General features: G+C 36.9%; 1 protein-coding gene across 2 annotated transcripts; it reads left to right on the top strand.

Moving 5' to 3' along the window:
• Nucleotides 1-301: 301 nt before the first annotated feature.
• Nucleotides 302-13,405, top strand: srsf3a (serine and arginine rich splicing factor 3a). 2 transcript variants are annotated; one of them, XM_005453567.4, is made up of 7 exons: nucleotides 302-488; nucleotides 8,234-8,279; nucleotides 9,638-9,848; nucleotides 9,935-10,069; nucleotides 12,412-12,450; nucleotides 12,536-12,622; nucleotides 12,737-13,405. In XM_005453567.4, the coding sequence occupies exons 2-7, from the start codon at nucleotides 8,273-8,275 to the stop codon at nucleotides 12,762-12,764; spliced, it is 507 nt and encodes a 168-aa protein (XP_005453624.1). In that variant the 5' UTR covers nucleotides 302-488; nucleotides 8,234-8,272; the 3' UTR covers nucleotides 12,765-13,405. The 2 variants fall into 2 exon arrangements, with proteins under 2 accessions (XP_005453624.1, XP_003448396.1); XM_003448348.5 differs by lacking the exon at nucleotides 302-488 and adding an exon at nucleotides 7,246-7,402.
• Nucleotides 13,406-13,456: the final 51 nt, after the last annotated feature.

Raw genomic sequence — 13,456 nt, 5'->3', positions numbered from 1 at the left:
AAGCACACAGAGAAAGAAAAGAGAGAGAGAGGGGGGGGGGGGGTAGAGTTGTGGGAGGACGTTTAGAGTAAAATTAAGGGCAGGTCTTGGAAAGCAGCCACAAAGTAACACAATGTTCCGGCTGTACTGTAGCTGTACCGCTGCCGCTGCTGATGAGAACACTGTGTTCCAATAGACACCCTGACCTGTAACCCGTTCCGTGCCGAGACAGCCAGGCCGGGAACAGCCTGTACCGCAGCAGGCTGTCCTCCCCGCTCAGCTGACAACACGTATCATCAACAGTACTGTGTAACAGCCCGCCTGCAGACACAGATGAGGATGTGTAATCACCGAAGTAAAAGCACACCTCACTGCCCGATAAGACGCGCGGTGATACGGATTAGCGCACTGTTTCTGTAGACTTACAAAGAAAAGGGGGGGGAAGTAGCGTCTTTGCTTATCGGAGACTTTTATGGCTTAAAGGACAGTTTTCTGTAACTTATTTCAGGGTAAGGACTTCAACAAAAGCGCATGCATGTTATTTTTTACTACTGTTTCTTTTATTAATTCCTGGTGGTATTTTTCCATTTTGGCATTTTTACTGGGCGGAGATCATTTGTCATCTTTTCCCAAACAGTCTGTGTTTACATTATTGTGGTGTTTACGGCTTTGCAGCAAAGTATGAAGATCTTTTACTAGTTGGAAAAAATACCACTCAACCAAGTTAGATATAAAAATAAAGTCAAATATAAAAGATGATTTTCTGTGTATGCTCCTCATGTTACATACTAATTCTCTATTCTCACTGCAAGGTGTTAGCTTTTGTTTTACTAACTTTGCAAGTAAAATCTTGGCGACAGCTGTTTTGCTGTCAAACCAGTAACTTAAGACATTTTCTTTATTTAAATCTTATTAAAGTACAAACACATATTGATGTACTTAGAGTGAAAAGTCCTGTGTTAGGCGTCCATTTAAATGTATAAACACGGTTCAGATGGTGCTGTGTGTGATTCTAGTATTATGGTATTCTAGTAATGTGCATCATATTCTATTAACTCTTGTTTTGCAAGTCAAATTTTGGGAACTATAAGTTCCTATAAATATAGGCTATATGCACTGTGATAAAAAAAATACAAGTCATTATTAAAAGTAGAAGTACTCATTGTGAGGGAACATAAGGGCAGTCCCTGACAAAGTGCTGAATGATAAGTCAATGTAATAAACCAAGAACAGATGGTGAATATGCCTAATCCTGTCTCATCCTATAAATCATTATTAATCATCAATTAATCATTAACCTCCCGATACAATAGTTTTCATATTTTGTCAGTATTTTACTCTGATGTGGATGCTCACTGGAGCACCTGTATGTTAAACCTGTCTAACCCATTACTGTAGTCCAATAATTGCTACTGTATCTGAGTAAATTACAAAATGAAAATTACTTACTGTGAAGTACAGTTCTTCTTAAAGTCTTCAAAGTTTAATTAAAGTAAAAACCTAAAAAAAAATACCCTTGTCTAAGTGTTACTATATGTAATGGGGCACTATAAACACATTATAATTTGGGAGGTGCTTTTTAACCTGGAAATCCACATGAAGAATAAAATAATAAATATTCAAAATTGTAAATGTCTTTTAGTTACTGAAGTCATTTTGATTCATTATGTATTCCATATTAACAGGATTAGAAAAAAGTGTCACATCTAACACACACCTAAAGTGCTCACTGTGAAGCAATATGTTACATAACAAGTTAAAGTAGCCAACCTGCTTCAGGTGAGCATGAAATGCATTGCATTTTATGAAGGATGCTTTGCAAGTCAAATTTTGTTCTGGTCAACAAAGACCGCAGTTATCAGGAAGAGACAGTTTTCACCTGAAATATACAAGAAGTCAAAATAGTAGTGAAGTACTAAACACACACCAAAAGAGATGAACATGAGAGACACAACACCAAGTATTTTAATATAATATTTCAAAATATTATCAGGATGATATATATATATATAAAAACCCAGCAGGAGTTGATTTATGTTGCAATCAAACTTTTCACAGTGGTCATGTTCTTCTCCAAAGGGCATGTGTTTGAGTATATTTTGACCACGACTCCTAAACAGCCTGTAAGGAGGCAGAAAACTCTCATCATGTGGAAACCCCAGACTCACACTCTGCATGCTGACGAAATCTTGTGTTCAAACAGCCCTGCCTTTATCTCCTTTCTAGGCTTTTTATATTCCCTGATTTGATTAAAGCAAGTGTTTGCTTATTATCACATTCATAGTTAATATGTTTTCTCTTTCACATCCCTAAGATGAACCTTTTTTTTTTTACTGACACATTTACTTTGGAGATAAGAGAAGCTAAAATCCATAGCAATAAAATATTTTTATGGCCTTGCTTTTGTGCTTTTGCAGTTGAGGATGTTGGCATTAATATGTCAATAAACAGTGCTGAAAATATGACACGCTTTATGGCTGCTTCTTGTGTCTATGTTTATCACATTTATTGCATTAAAAACTATAAAATATGCCTCGAATTAATGTCATGACTGAATCATTAACGAGAAGTTAACCAAACTTTGTTCATGTCAGACAGCGAGAGGAAAACTTTTCTTTATAGAACCGAGATGCTCAAAGAGCCTCGTCTCTCTAGATGATGAATCCCACCATTATAGGTGGTAAGGATACTGTCTGACCACACTGCTGGCAGACAACAAGCTGCTATTGAGAGGGAACATGATGATCCTGTTAATTATATAGGTGACATAACACAAGTGAACCTGACTCTGCAAACGCAACAGGGATATTGTCAGCTGGGGTGAGTAATCTTCTGAGCATCTGGTTATCGGAAGAAAGTAGCTTTCACACACATGTGTTTTAGAACATGTTATTCACATTTAAAGGAGGAAAAAAACAGCACAGAAACAGAAAGATGTGGTCGTGTGATGTAAAAACACAACCTCACTATGTCTCAGTGCCCGCATGAAACCTTTAAAATAAAAGTACTGATTATTTAAGATAAAACACCATGTCAGGACGGTTAACTCCTGCACAGGCAAAGGTTGGTTTGTTTGTTTTACCAAAATTCGTGAACTGTGGTGTCCTGGTTGCTTTGTCTCTCTTCTTTTTCCCTACACTGTAATGCTTAACTGGAGGTCAAAATGACCTAAACAGGCTTGGGCTGAACTGAGATGCATGAATAGATATGTATAGTGACACATGGCTTGAGATGTTGTTTTCCTTCCTGAAACATCAAGAACATCTTGTTTCTGTTCTGGTGAAAGCACCCAGGCAGGCGAGAGACAAAAAAAGAAGAAGAAGAAAATGAAAATTAGATGGTCAAAGGTTACATCAATGGTCTGTGGCTGTTTTATATAAATATAATGGGGACATAGATGCAGCTGTAACTTATTTTTAGAACTTAGTGGCCTTCTTACTGCTACTTACCTATCACTTTGCATCAGAAAGTCATTTAATCTTTGCTAAAACAAAACAGTAAACAGCAAAGCTGATAGGTGCTTAACAGATTTTGCTAAATACTGTGTAAAGTACAAAAATCTGACAGGCAGTTGCAAGAATCCGTCTGTCTGAATGAGTATCTTGGTGTAACCAGAAGCACGCGGGTGAGTTCATTCAGGGATACGGGCTGCACAGTCATCAGGAAGTGAAACAGAACAGAATGTGCTGTACTAATCTGATTGAAAAACACTGTGCTGAGTGGATGCTTGAAAAAAGAGATGATTCATTTAAATAGCTACAAGGAGAACCCTATGGCAGCGGGGGAATATATGCACGGAAAAACAAAGGCAGCTTAATGCTTCATTTGGTGAAGCAAAAGGCAAATGTGAGGGCGAGGTTAAAGAAGCACTTGCTGTCACACAAACATGCGCTCTGCAGCTACAGGCTGAGCAACATAATGCTCTTTGTTTGTGTTCTAGGCATCCGTGTTATGTACAGGGGAGTAATCTCCCGAGTGATCCCTTTTATCCCTGAACTTTTGCCCCCCCCTCGAAGCAGGAGTTCTTTACTGTTGTGTCTGCCAAGGGCCCCAAATAAATGAATAACAGCAGTACTATTTTCATCATGTCAACACAAACCTTAAAAGGTTGTGTTTTATTGTCAGCATAGTTCAGTTTTGGTGTGTTTTATGTTATGTTTGACATTTATCACTTTGTATAACTGTCCTGAAAGATATTAACTTCTTTTTGTTTTTGAGTTAAAAGAAAAACGGGAGCTTAATAGCTTGTTTGGAGTCCTGGAGAAAATGAAACATTTTTGAAATCATTTCAAATCAGCTGAAGACTTTTTTTTTATATATATACATCAGATCTTTTCTAAGTAGACTACCACAGGAAATATCGAATTTAAATCTCAAACAGAACGCAACTGTAAAGGAGACTTTATTTTATTTTATTTTTTTATGTTAAAAATCCCAAATTGGTTTCTGCATTTCATTTTGTTGATCTCAATGAACAAAGTGATAGAAACACCTATCAGTATTATAAAACCAGCTGCGACATTCAAATTAATCATAACACAGAGTCAAAACTTCCCTTATTTGCTTTATGAAAGGATGTTTCACTGACAGTTAGGACAGAGTGTACTTTTAAGCTATGTGTACCTAATAAAATGGCAGCTGAATATATCTGTTTATGACACATGAGAGATTTCCTCCAATAACAACGCTCTGTGGTCTTTTCTGCATTTTACCTTCATTGAACAAGCTCAGTCTGTGGAGCGGGGGTATCATTACTTTAAACTTTTTTTTTTTAACTGAACTGGGCTCTAATCAGGTCAGGAGGGAAATTATTTAGTGGATGACTAATACTTTACAATAACTTCATGTACAGAAAAAGGGTTAGTGGGACTTCAAATTATCATGAAATTGTGTCACTGACAACAAACTTTTGGTAATGAGGGTTCTTATTCTTAATTATTTCATATGGTATCAATTACTGAGACATTTAGTACATAGCAATTTAACCTGTCACGTCAGGCAATCATTAACCAAAAGCATGAGGTTGAAATGACTAATTGCTCAAAAACTAATTTGAATCTAAAAGGCTTTATCCAGACATGTTAGACGGTTAAATCACAACACCATTATCACAAACTGTGTCAGAATGGGATACAAATCAGGATGTTTCACAACAGGTTTAAATGAAATACTCATGTTTCCAATATGTGTCTAATTAAAGATTACACATACGGTTACATGTAACACTGAGAACAAGTAAAACAAGCACATGTAACACTGAGAACAAGTAAAACAAGCACATGTAACACTGAGAACAAGTAAAACAAGCTTCCCTATTCATCCATCCATCGTGCAATAAATAAAGACTGAGCTGCTAATTTTTCTCTGAGTGCCCCTTTGTGACCTGAGGTAAGCCTCATGGTCATAGATGCATAAAGGCTTCAGTTACACAACTCTTCCCCCTTTTCCACACTACGTCTTGAATGTGCCTCTATACGGGAAGTGTACATACATTATCTACCCACCCACCTGCACACTTCTAAGAGGTCACATGTGTTGAGCAATAGCCCTGTCTGTTGATTTACTTGTGTTCCTATGTAACTACTAAATGGCAGGCAGCTGTTTTTGCACTGCTTTATCTTTTTAAGGTCAAACTGAGCAAACTGTGCGTTTCTTGTCACAGAAGATAGAAAACATCATATCTGTACTATGACTACATTTTATGCACCACAGCAAAAACATTTGCAGTGTTTTTTCTGTAGACGGTGGCTTCGTGCTTGAGTCTGTGCTTTTTCTTGTCATAATAGTGATTACTGCAGCCAAACGTTAATACATTAATCAAATTTCTCATGTTTTCTTGCTCTCCTTTTTAAATCTGTGGACAGTCAAAAGGTCAGGCTCATAGTTGAGGCTGAGTGTTTGTGAGATGCTTGAAAAAGGGGTTAAATAAAAGAAGAAACAAGAATTGCTACACAAATTTGAATTATTTCAAGTAAGTGTTACATCACTAGGGTGTCAAGAGTTTAAAGGAAACACTGTAAAATCCTTCTTTTTTGTTGTAGAGCTCACAAACACTGAATTAGAGTGGTGTAGAAGTGTCATGCGCATAAAATGAAAATGCTTAAGTAAAGTACAAGCATTATAACATTTATTCTTGAGTAAATGGACTTATGAGTATATGTACATGTATATGTATATGTATTCTATCACTACAATCACTAGTAGCTATCACTACAAGTCCTCTGACAGTGTTTGTACTTTTATTTAAACAAACATTTGACTAATTATTTTCAGTTTCAGTTATTTCCATTGAACACCTCTGAAGTTTTTTTTTTTCCATTAGGTGATGGGGTTTAAAATGTCAAAATAATATGAACATCTTGACATTTTGTTTTTTCAAAGGTTAGCTTGACATGGCGGAAGAAAGGAATATTTTTTTTCAGGCAGAAGAGCCTAACGTGTTTACACAGGGGAAATATAGTATTGCAGAAAATATCTGAAAAAGATTACCAGCTAGAGGACACAGGAACAAGAACAGATGTTAAAAAAATCTTCAGCCTTGTAGCACAGATAAGGTCTGAAATGAAAAGCATCAGTAAGAGGACAGAAGCAAAAAGATGACATCTGGCCAGAAAACCCACTGCCTATCTCCACAGTTATAACACTTTTTTTTTCTTAGATCACTTTAAAAATAAGTGTTATTGCATTAGACAGAGTACATGGTGTACATACTTTACACGTAAAGCTAGGCTATAGTTTTACTAGTTCACCTTGTATCCCCTTTTTTATATGGTTGTTCATTTTACTTGAGCTTTACAAATAAACAAAAAATGTCCTTTATGAATACACTTGCTTTGAGTTTGATTTTAACAGTGTAGATATAATTTAAAGTGGCGCGGGGCAGGATTATGAAGTTTTACTCAATGTAACAGCAGCTTTTTAGAACTGAAGAAGGTTCTTGGATGAGAAGTGAAACGTCTTCACGAAAGTCCAGTTGCTCCTTAGACTAATAGCATCTTGGTTCACTTGATTATACCTTGATTATCCTATAAAGTAACAAATAACCTTAATATTAATAACAGTAATATTAAAATATGATGATGTGATGATGGAAGTAAAGGCGCTTTTTGTAAAATTCAGTCACGTAAAATTTTCTAAACTTTATGTGGTTACATTTTTCTGTTACTAAAACCGGGTGAAGATCACACACGTTTGCCAGTTTAACGTGTTGTGGCAGACGTTCCACTTTGGTATAGTAGGTGGCAGTATAGACCTTTCTCCGCGTTTTACACACGCAGAAGAAGAGTGGGCTTTTTCTCTTTTTTCCCCTCTGTCTTCCGCTTTACTCGAGGCGCTAATAAGCTAACAGGCTAGGCCTGCTGCTCAAACGAGCAGCGTGAAATCTTCTGCCAGTGGTTTTTTGTTGAGTTTTAGCTGTAAAAGGGTAAGTTATATTCCATACTGGGAGGTAGGTTCGGTCTTCCACGCGTTTCTCGTGTGAATTCGGCGAGTATGCCGATTCGCATCGTGATGAATTCTTTTGTAAATCGTTTCGCGGTAATAAATGCTAAATTTGCTAGCGTAACGTTAATGCTCGCATGGTTGGTTTTGGGGGTGGGGGGAAAACTTTGCTGCATTATCGTTCGGATGAAAAGTTGGACTCATAAGTAATGTGTAATATTCAGAGGAAATGTCTTTTTAGATGAACTAAAATCCAATATAATGTTACCCGTCAACAATCAAGCTAAAGCGAACTATTTTTGGTGCTGTTAGCCTGGAAATGTGTAGCCAGTGTTAAGGCTCAGGAGTCTGATAATCGAAGCCGCCCCATTTTTTTTTAGCTTATAATTGTATTATATGTTATATACCTCTGGCCAAAATAAACAACATAGTTTTATTCACCATTCATCCAAAAAGCACCAACCTTTATGGATGGGATTTGGAGTGCTAAAGAGACACCCCCCGCCAAATAAAGGATGTATTTTTTATATAAATATATGGAGGGAAAGAGAGAGAAAATGGGGAAAAAAGATGAGCTCTGTCTGTTTTGAGGCTTAGCTACTGTAGTTCTAAGCAACTTGGTCATGTTCAAACCTGAATGAGACTCTTTGTTAGAAAGGGCTCTGTAGTGCTGCAAAGTGAATGCAAATATAGCAATTCACTGATACCAGTCAGGTGGCTTTAAAATGGGGCAATGGATTAACTGTTCTCGGGGCTATTCGACTGTAACTGCTTCTTGTAATAGTGTTTTGTTTTTGTTTTTTCTTCCTTTCAGGGACAACAGAGTGTCGGACTTAAACAAGAAAAATTTGAAATGGGAGGTATGACAACAGCTCTTAGAAAGTTAGTTGTGCAGCTTTTCTTGCTTTCTTTTGCAATAGGGAGGTGGCCTGGAGTCCCATGAAACAACACAGGACGTGCTAGGTGACAAGAATTACAGTATTTGTGAACTTAAGGGGTGTGTCCAAAGACCAAAGTATTTTTTTCCTGAGGCCAGTGTGGTTCCTAAGAGCAGTGCTCTTGGAATTGCTTGGAATAGGAGTGGCATGTATTGATGGTATTGTTAAAACGCCAGCAGCAATGGGTCACTGAGCATCTCTCCCAAGCTTTTTTGATTGGGGTGTTTTTCTGGTTGCCAGGCCTTAAGATGTTCAACTTTTAGTAGAAAGCTGTGCTTGTCACTTTTTACCCCGTCAAGCACAACTGGGACAAATGCCATGCAGACTGGTTTTCCCATTGCACACATGCTGACAACCATCTGAGCAACAATGGATGAGAAGTGAATGTTGCTTCTCTGAGTATCCATGTCTACCACAATATTGATGTTAACTATCAAGGTCTAGAAGAAAGGTTCGTTCACCAGGCAGATCAGCAGCAGTCAGGTAAAGTAGATGTTATGTATCATAGCAATCAAATCGTCTCTGCTGAAAATGTGCGGTGACTTGAAAGTGCTCTCAAGTATTCTCAGCTGGACGTTTTCAGAGGAGTGCCTAGCATTATCGTCAGGCAAAAAGCACTTTGCTGGACACAGCCCCTAATTCAAACACTGCAAAGCTAACAGATGGTGACTCCAGTGAATGAGTTTGTCAGTAAAAGATTCTATTCTCTAAATATGTGCACATTACACAAGAAGTTAAAGAAGGCAAAAACATTTGTAAATTAACCTGCTGCCTGTGTTTTGTGTATTGGTTGCAGTGTGTTTAAGTTCAGCTGCTCATGCAAGCACTTAACAGTTTTTCTTTTTCAGTGATCTGACACATTTACAAGCCACAACCACCGTTTGTTCTGTGTCATGGTGGACTCATGCTGTCTTGTCATTTTTTTTCACATTCTAGTTACATGTGGCTCCATCACTATCATGATCTCAAAGTAGTACTTCACAGCACTTTAAGCTCTTACTGTGGACTTGGTCTAAGAAGCAGGGCGGTAGACTGAACTTCCTCTGTTATCACCTACAAAAAGCAAAACAAAATCACCCCAGCTTTTTTTAATTTTTTTATTTTCAATCAAAAAAAAAAGAAGTTGAAAATTGGTGAAATAAAAATAAACAAGGCATGGCATTAGTTGACTTTATATTGTTAACATATTTTTACATTTAATTTGCACATTTTTGATGAATGATACATAATGTGTTCTATTTCATCGTTTGATGTATGTTTGTGCTTCTGTCACTTTTAAGACCCTGCTTTTCATCGAGACTGTCCCCTCGACTGCAAGGTTTATGTCGGGAATCTGGGAAACAATGGAAATAAGACGGAGTTAGAAAGAGCGTTTGGTTACTATGGTCCTCTAAGAAGTGTTTGGGTTGCCAGGAATCCCCCAGGTTTTGCTTTTGTAGAGTTTGAAGATCCCAGAGATGCCTCAGATGCTGTGAGGGAATTGGATGGCAGGTAACTCCTTCAATGTGCTACACTTATTAGTAGTTGTGGTTTGTTTTTTTGCATTGCTTTCCGCTCATTTGTTGACTTCTGTTCAGAACCATGTGTGGCTGTCGAGTACGCGTTGAGTTATCCACTGGAGAAAAGCGCTCCAGGAGCCGTGGCCCTCCTCCATCCTGGAGCCGATACCCTCGAGATGATTTTAGGCGACGCAGTCCTCCTGTTAGACGCAGGTATGCATTTCCTACTTGACAGTTATTTTACTGTTTTTGTTTTTTTTTATATGTAGACACTTTTGATTTTTTTTTTTTTAACAACATTCTCACTTGCAGTGTTCAATAAGAGTACAAATGACAAAGCAGACATTCATTAAATACACACTTACTTTTCAGCTTCTGACTTTGGCGAAACAGTTTTAGATCTACTGAATGGCCATATATATTGGCAAAAATGTCATCTCTTAGCATCTCAGACTATTTTTAGTTTTGTCATAGTCTAAACTGAAACTAAGCAAGGAGTCAAGTTTCTGACAGCTTGAAACAAATTGTTTGCACACTTGCATTCAAGCGTTCTTGCCTTTTTTATTTCTTTAAAAAGTAAAAACAAAAAAAAGTCTGTGGCTGTATTCACAAAGTGTCATACCTTTTTTTTTTTTTTTTTTTTTTTTTTTTTTTAAGCAAACTAAAAGTGCCAGACTAAAGCAAAGGGAAAAAGACGTTTTCATTACAGTTTTCACTCATTTTTTTCCCACTCAGTTTTCACTCAGAAAGTGATGGGTTGTTTTGGGGTTTTTTTTTGTTTGTTTTTTTAACTTTTTCATTTTCATGTTTCTACTAATTGGCCACTTGAGAGCTACATTCCGATATTTTGTGAATACAGCCCCTGATCCCACGATGATTGAAATAATAGTTTTGATACAATTTCTTTTCATTATTTTATCATTTCAAGCGTATATTATTTTGTTAGTGGCAGCTTATGTAAATGGTTAACTCATTTTGTTAAAATATAACTATTGAAACAACAAGCTCTGCCAGAGTGATATTATTTTACAAGGACATCTTCAGAAGCATAATTAGGCCTTCATCTCCCATCAAATATTTTTACACTTACATTCTGCAGGTGTAAATTTTATTTATATTTTTTCTGAGTTCAGTTGCCATCTATTAATAAAACTGAACCCCGTTTCAGAGTCACCACCACGCTTCTCACCATCTGAGTCAATCAACTAGTCTTCTTTCAGCATCATGTGACTGCTGACCAGTGAGCCCAAATCAGCTTGGCTGGTGTTGTCACATGACCCAGGCGCACCGCCAGTCGTCAGGTTCCACCAAGCTTTTGGTTCCTGAGCATGCAGTTCCCAGCATCCTCCTCCTTCCTCCAACCTTTACCCAATCGACAGCGGTCCACTTCACATTATCAGCCAATCAGCGTCTTTACTCTTTCTATTCTCCAAACATCTACTGTATCAGCGGGGACAGCCCTTGGCTTACATCCCTTCCCATCCCCCACCCCCCAAAAAAGGCAGGGAAAATCTACAACTACCCCCTCGAACCAGCCACCAGGCAACTTCATATCTCCAACATTTGCATCTTGTGGCAAATCTTCTCTGCAATTCGACCTCCCTCACCATCAGTCTGGCTTCCTTGCGTCATTTCTATCTTGTCCAATTCCCCAAAAAATAGTAAGTTTCTTTTATCCTGCTCTTTGTAGTTTTAATGCTTAATCTAACTTTCATAGCTGCTTGACAGTTTTCTTCAGCAGTTATGTAATTTGGAGAAAATTCAGTGCAGTGGTGCAAAAATCGGTCAAGGAACTTTGACCATCATTCTTTAATTTCCATTTCAAAAATGAACTACATTTATCTGGTGTTCATTGTAATTGTGCTACTGAGTGCATTTTCAGGGCTCGACATTAAGATATCTTGAGTGATAACTACTGGAGGTAAACTTTTTTTTCTTTGCAGTTTTAATGTGTTTTTTTTTGTTTTTTGTTTAAATACCCTTTACTTGTAGGTTACCCAAGTTTTCATTGCCTCAGGATGTGTCCCACATCCAAGTTTCTTTTAACAAAAAACAAAAATAATCAATCTTTCCTTTGTTTCAACAAAGCTGTTAAAAGAGGTATTTTACTTTTTTGGGGATCATTGTGCACAAGGAGTATCACAATAGATGGATGACTGAAGAATGTTTTTATACTTGGTTTAAAAAAGGAAAAAAGCAGTCACATAATTTGTTTGGTCTTTCTCTCAGACAAACCTTAATGCCGAGCCTTGATTTTGTTTTACATTCTGATATCTTGCTCCATGATTTGTGTTCATTGGACAGAGTTTCCTTATAAACACTTGACCAGTTCATGGATACAGATGATCATTCTTTTAACAGACCAGGAAGTACGTGTAACCACGTTTCCAAATGTAACCCATATTTCTGTGGGGATAAAAAAAAAAAAAAAAAAAAATAAAAAAATTTCAAAGGTTGTATTAGAGATGGGAAATGTTAAATATGCTCCCTTAATATTTCTAAAAAAAAATTTCTTCTTAATTTTTTTTACTCCTCCCCCATCCCCTACATTGTAGATCACCAAGGAGACGGAGCCTCAGCCGCAGCCGCAGCAGGTAGCCATGGCACCATTTGTCTTTATTTTTGCCACACATTTGTCTGTGGTAAATGATAAAAATAGTTTAAAATTTTTTCTTTCAGGTCTGTTTCAAGAGATAGACGCAGATATCGGTCTGCTTCCAGAGAGAAGAACCGTAAGCGCTCAAGATCCTTCTCACGATCGAGGAGGTAAAACAAAAGAATTTTTATATTTATTGTTCTTGAACTTCAGACTTAATATTAAGCTAACAATTTTTTTCCCCAGCAATTTTGCATTTATTCACTGGTTGATTTGTTTTACAGTCGTTCCCGGTCTAACGAGAGGAAATGAAGATCTTGGAAAGCTCATCTACCGGCTTATGCTATGGTTATAAAAAAGTACATTTTTATAGTCTTGTTTTCTTTTTAGATTTTGTTGGGTAGCTCATGGCAGTTAAAGGTCGGCCATGTTGAGTTCATAATGGTCTGATGAATGATCAAGAAAGCTGTAAACTGTTTCTTGTCATTTTTTTTTCTGTTTGTTTGGGGTTTTTTTTTTTTTTCTTTGTTAAATTCTGTCTTGCCCTGCATGCTTTGAAAATGAGTACTTGGTTTTACATTTTTTTAACTGTTTAATTAAAGTCACCATTTCATTTTATATTTTCTTTTTTTGGTTTGGTTATTTATTTTACTAGTCTTGGTCAGGTCACTGTGACATGGTATAGAGGGAGTGGTAGTTTTTTTTTTTTTTTTTTTTTTCTCATACCAGTAACAGAAAAGCAGACTCTTAACAAATGCTGTAAATATGGTGCTGTTATTGTAGTCTATCCCTAAAACATGATAATCTGTAATTCTTTGTTTTAAATGCCTTCCTTTGCAAAAGAAAGCATTGACTCGAATTCTTTTTTTTTTTTTTTTTTTGAATGTCTGAGCTCCAACAACATGTACTGATACAGTTTAACATCTTGTTCAATAAATGTTTTTCCAAGGTGAGTTTTCTGTAATGTTTGGTTTGGTTTGTTTGCATAGTTGAATATACTATAA

Source organism: Oreochromis niloticus, linkage group LG5 (assembly GCF_001858045.2).
Source record: "Oreochromis niloticus isolate F11D_XX linkage group LG5, O_niloticus_UMD_NMBU, whole genome shotgun sequence".
Classification (NCBI taxonomy): Eukaryota; Metazoa; Chordata; class Actinopteri; order Cichliformes; family Cichlidae; genus Oreochromis; species Oreochromis niloticus.
The sequence above is the reverse complement of the archived record's forward strand: the minus strand, read 5'-3'. Positions and strand labels throughout refer to the sequence as shown.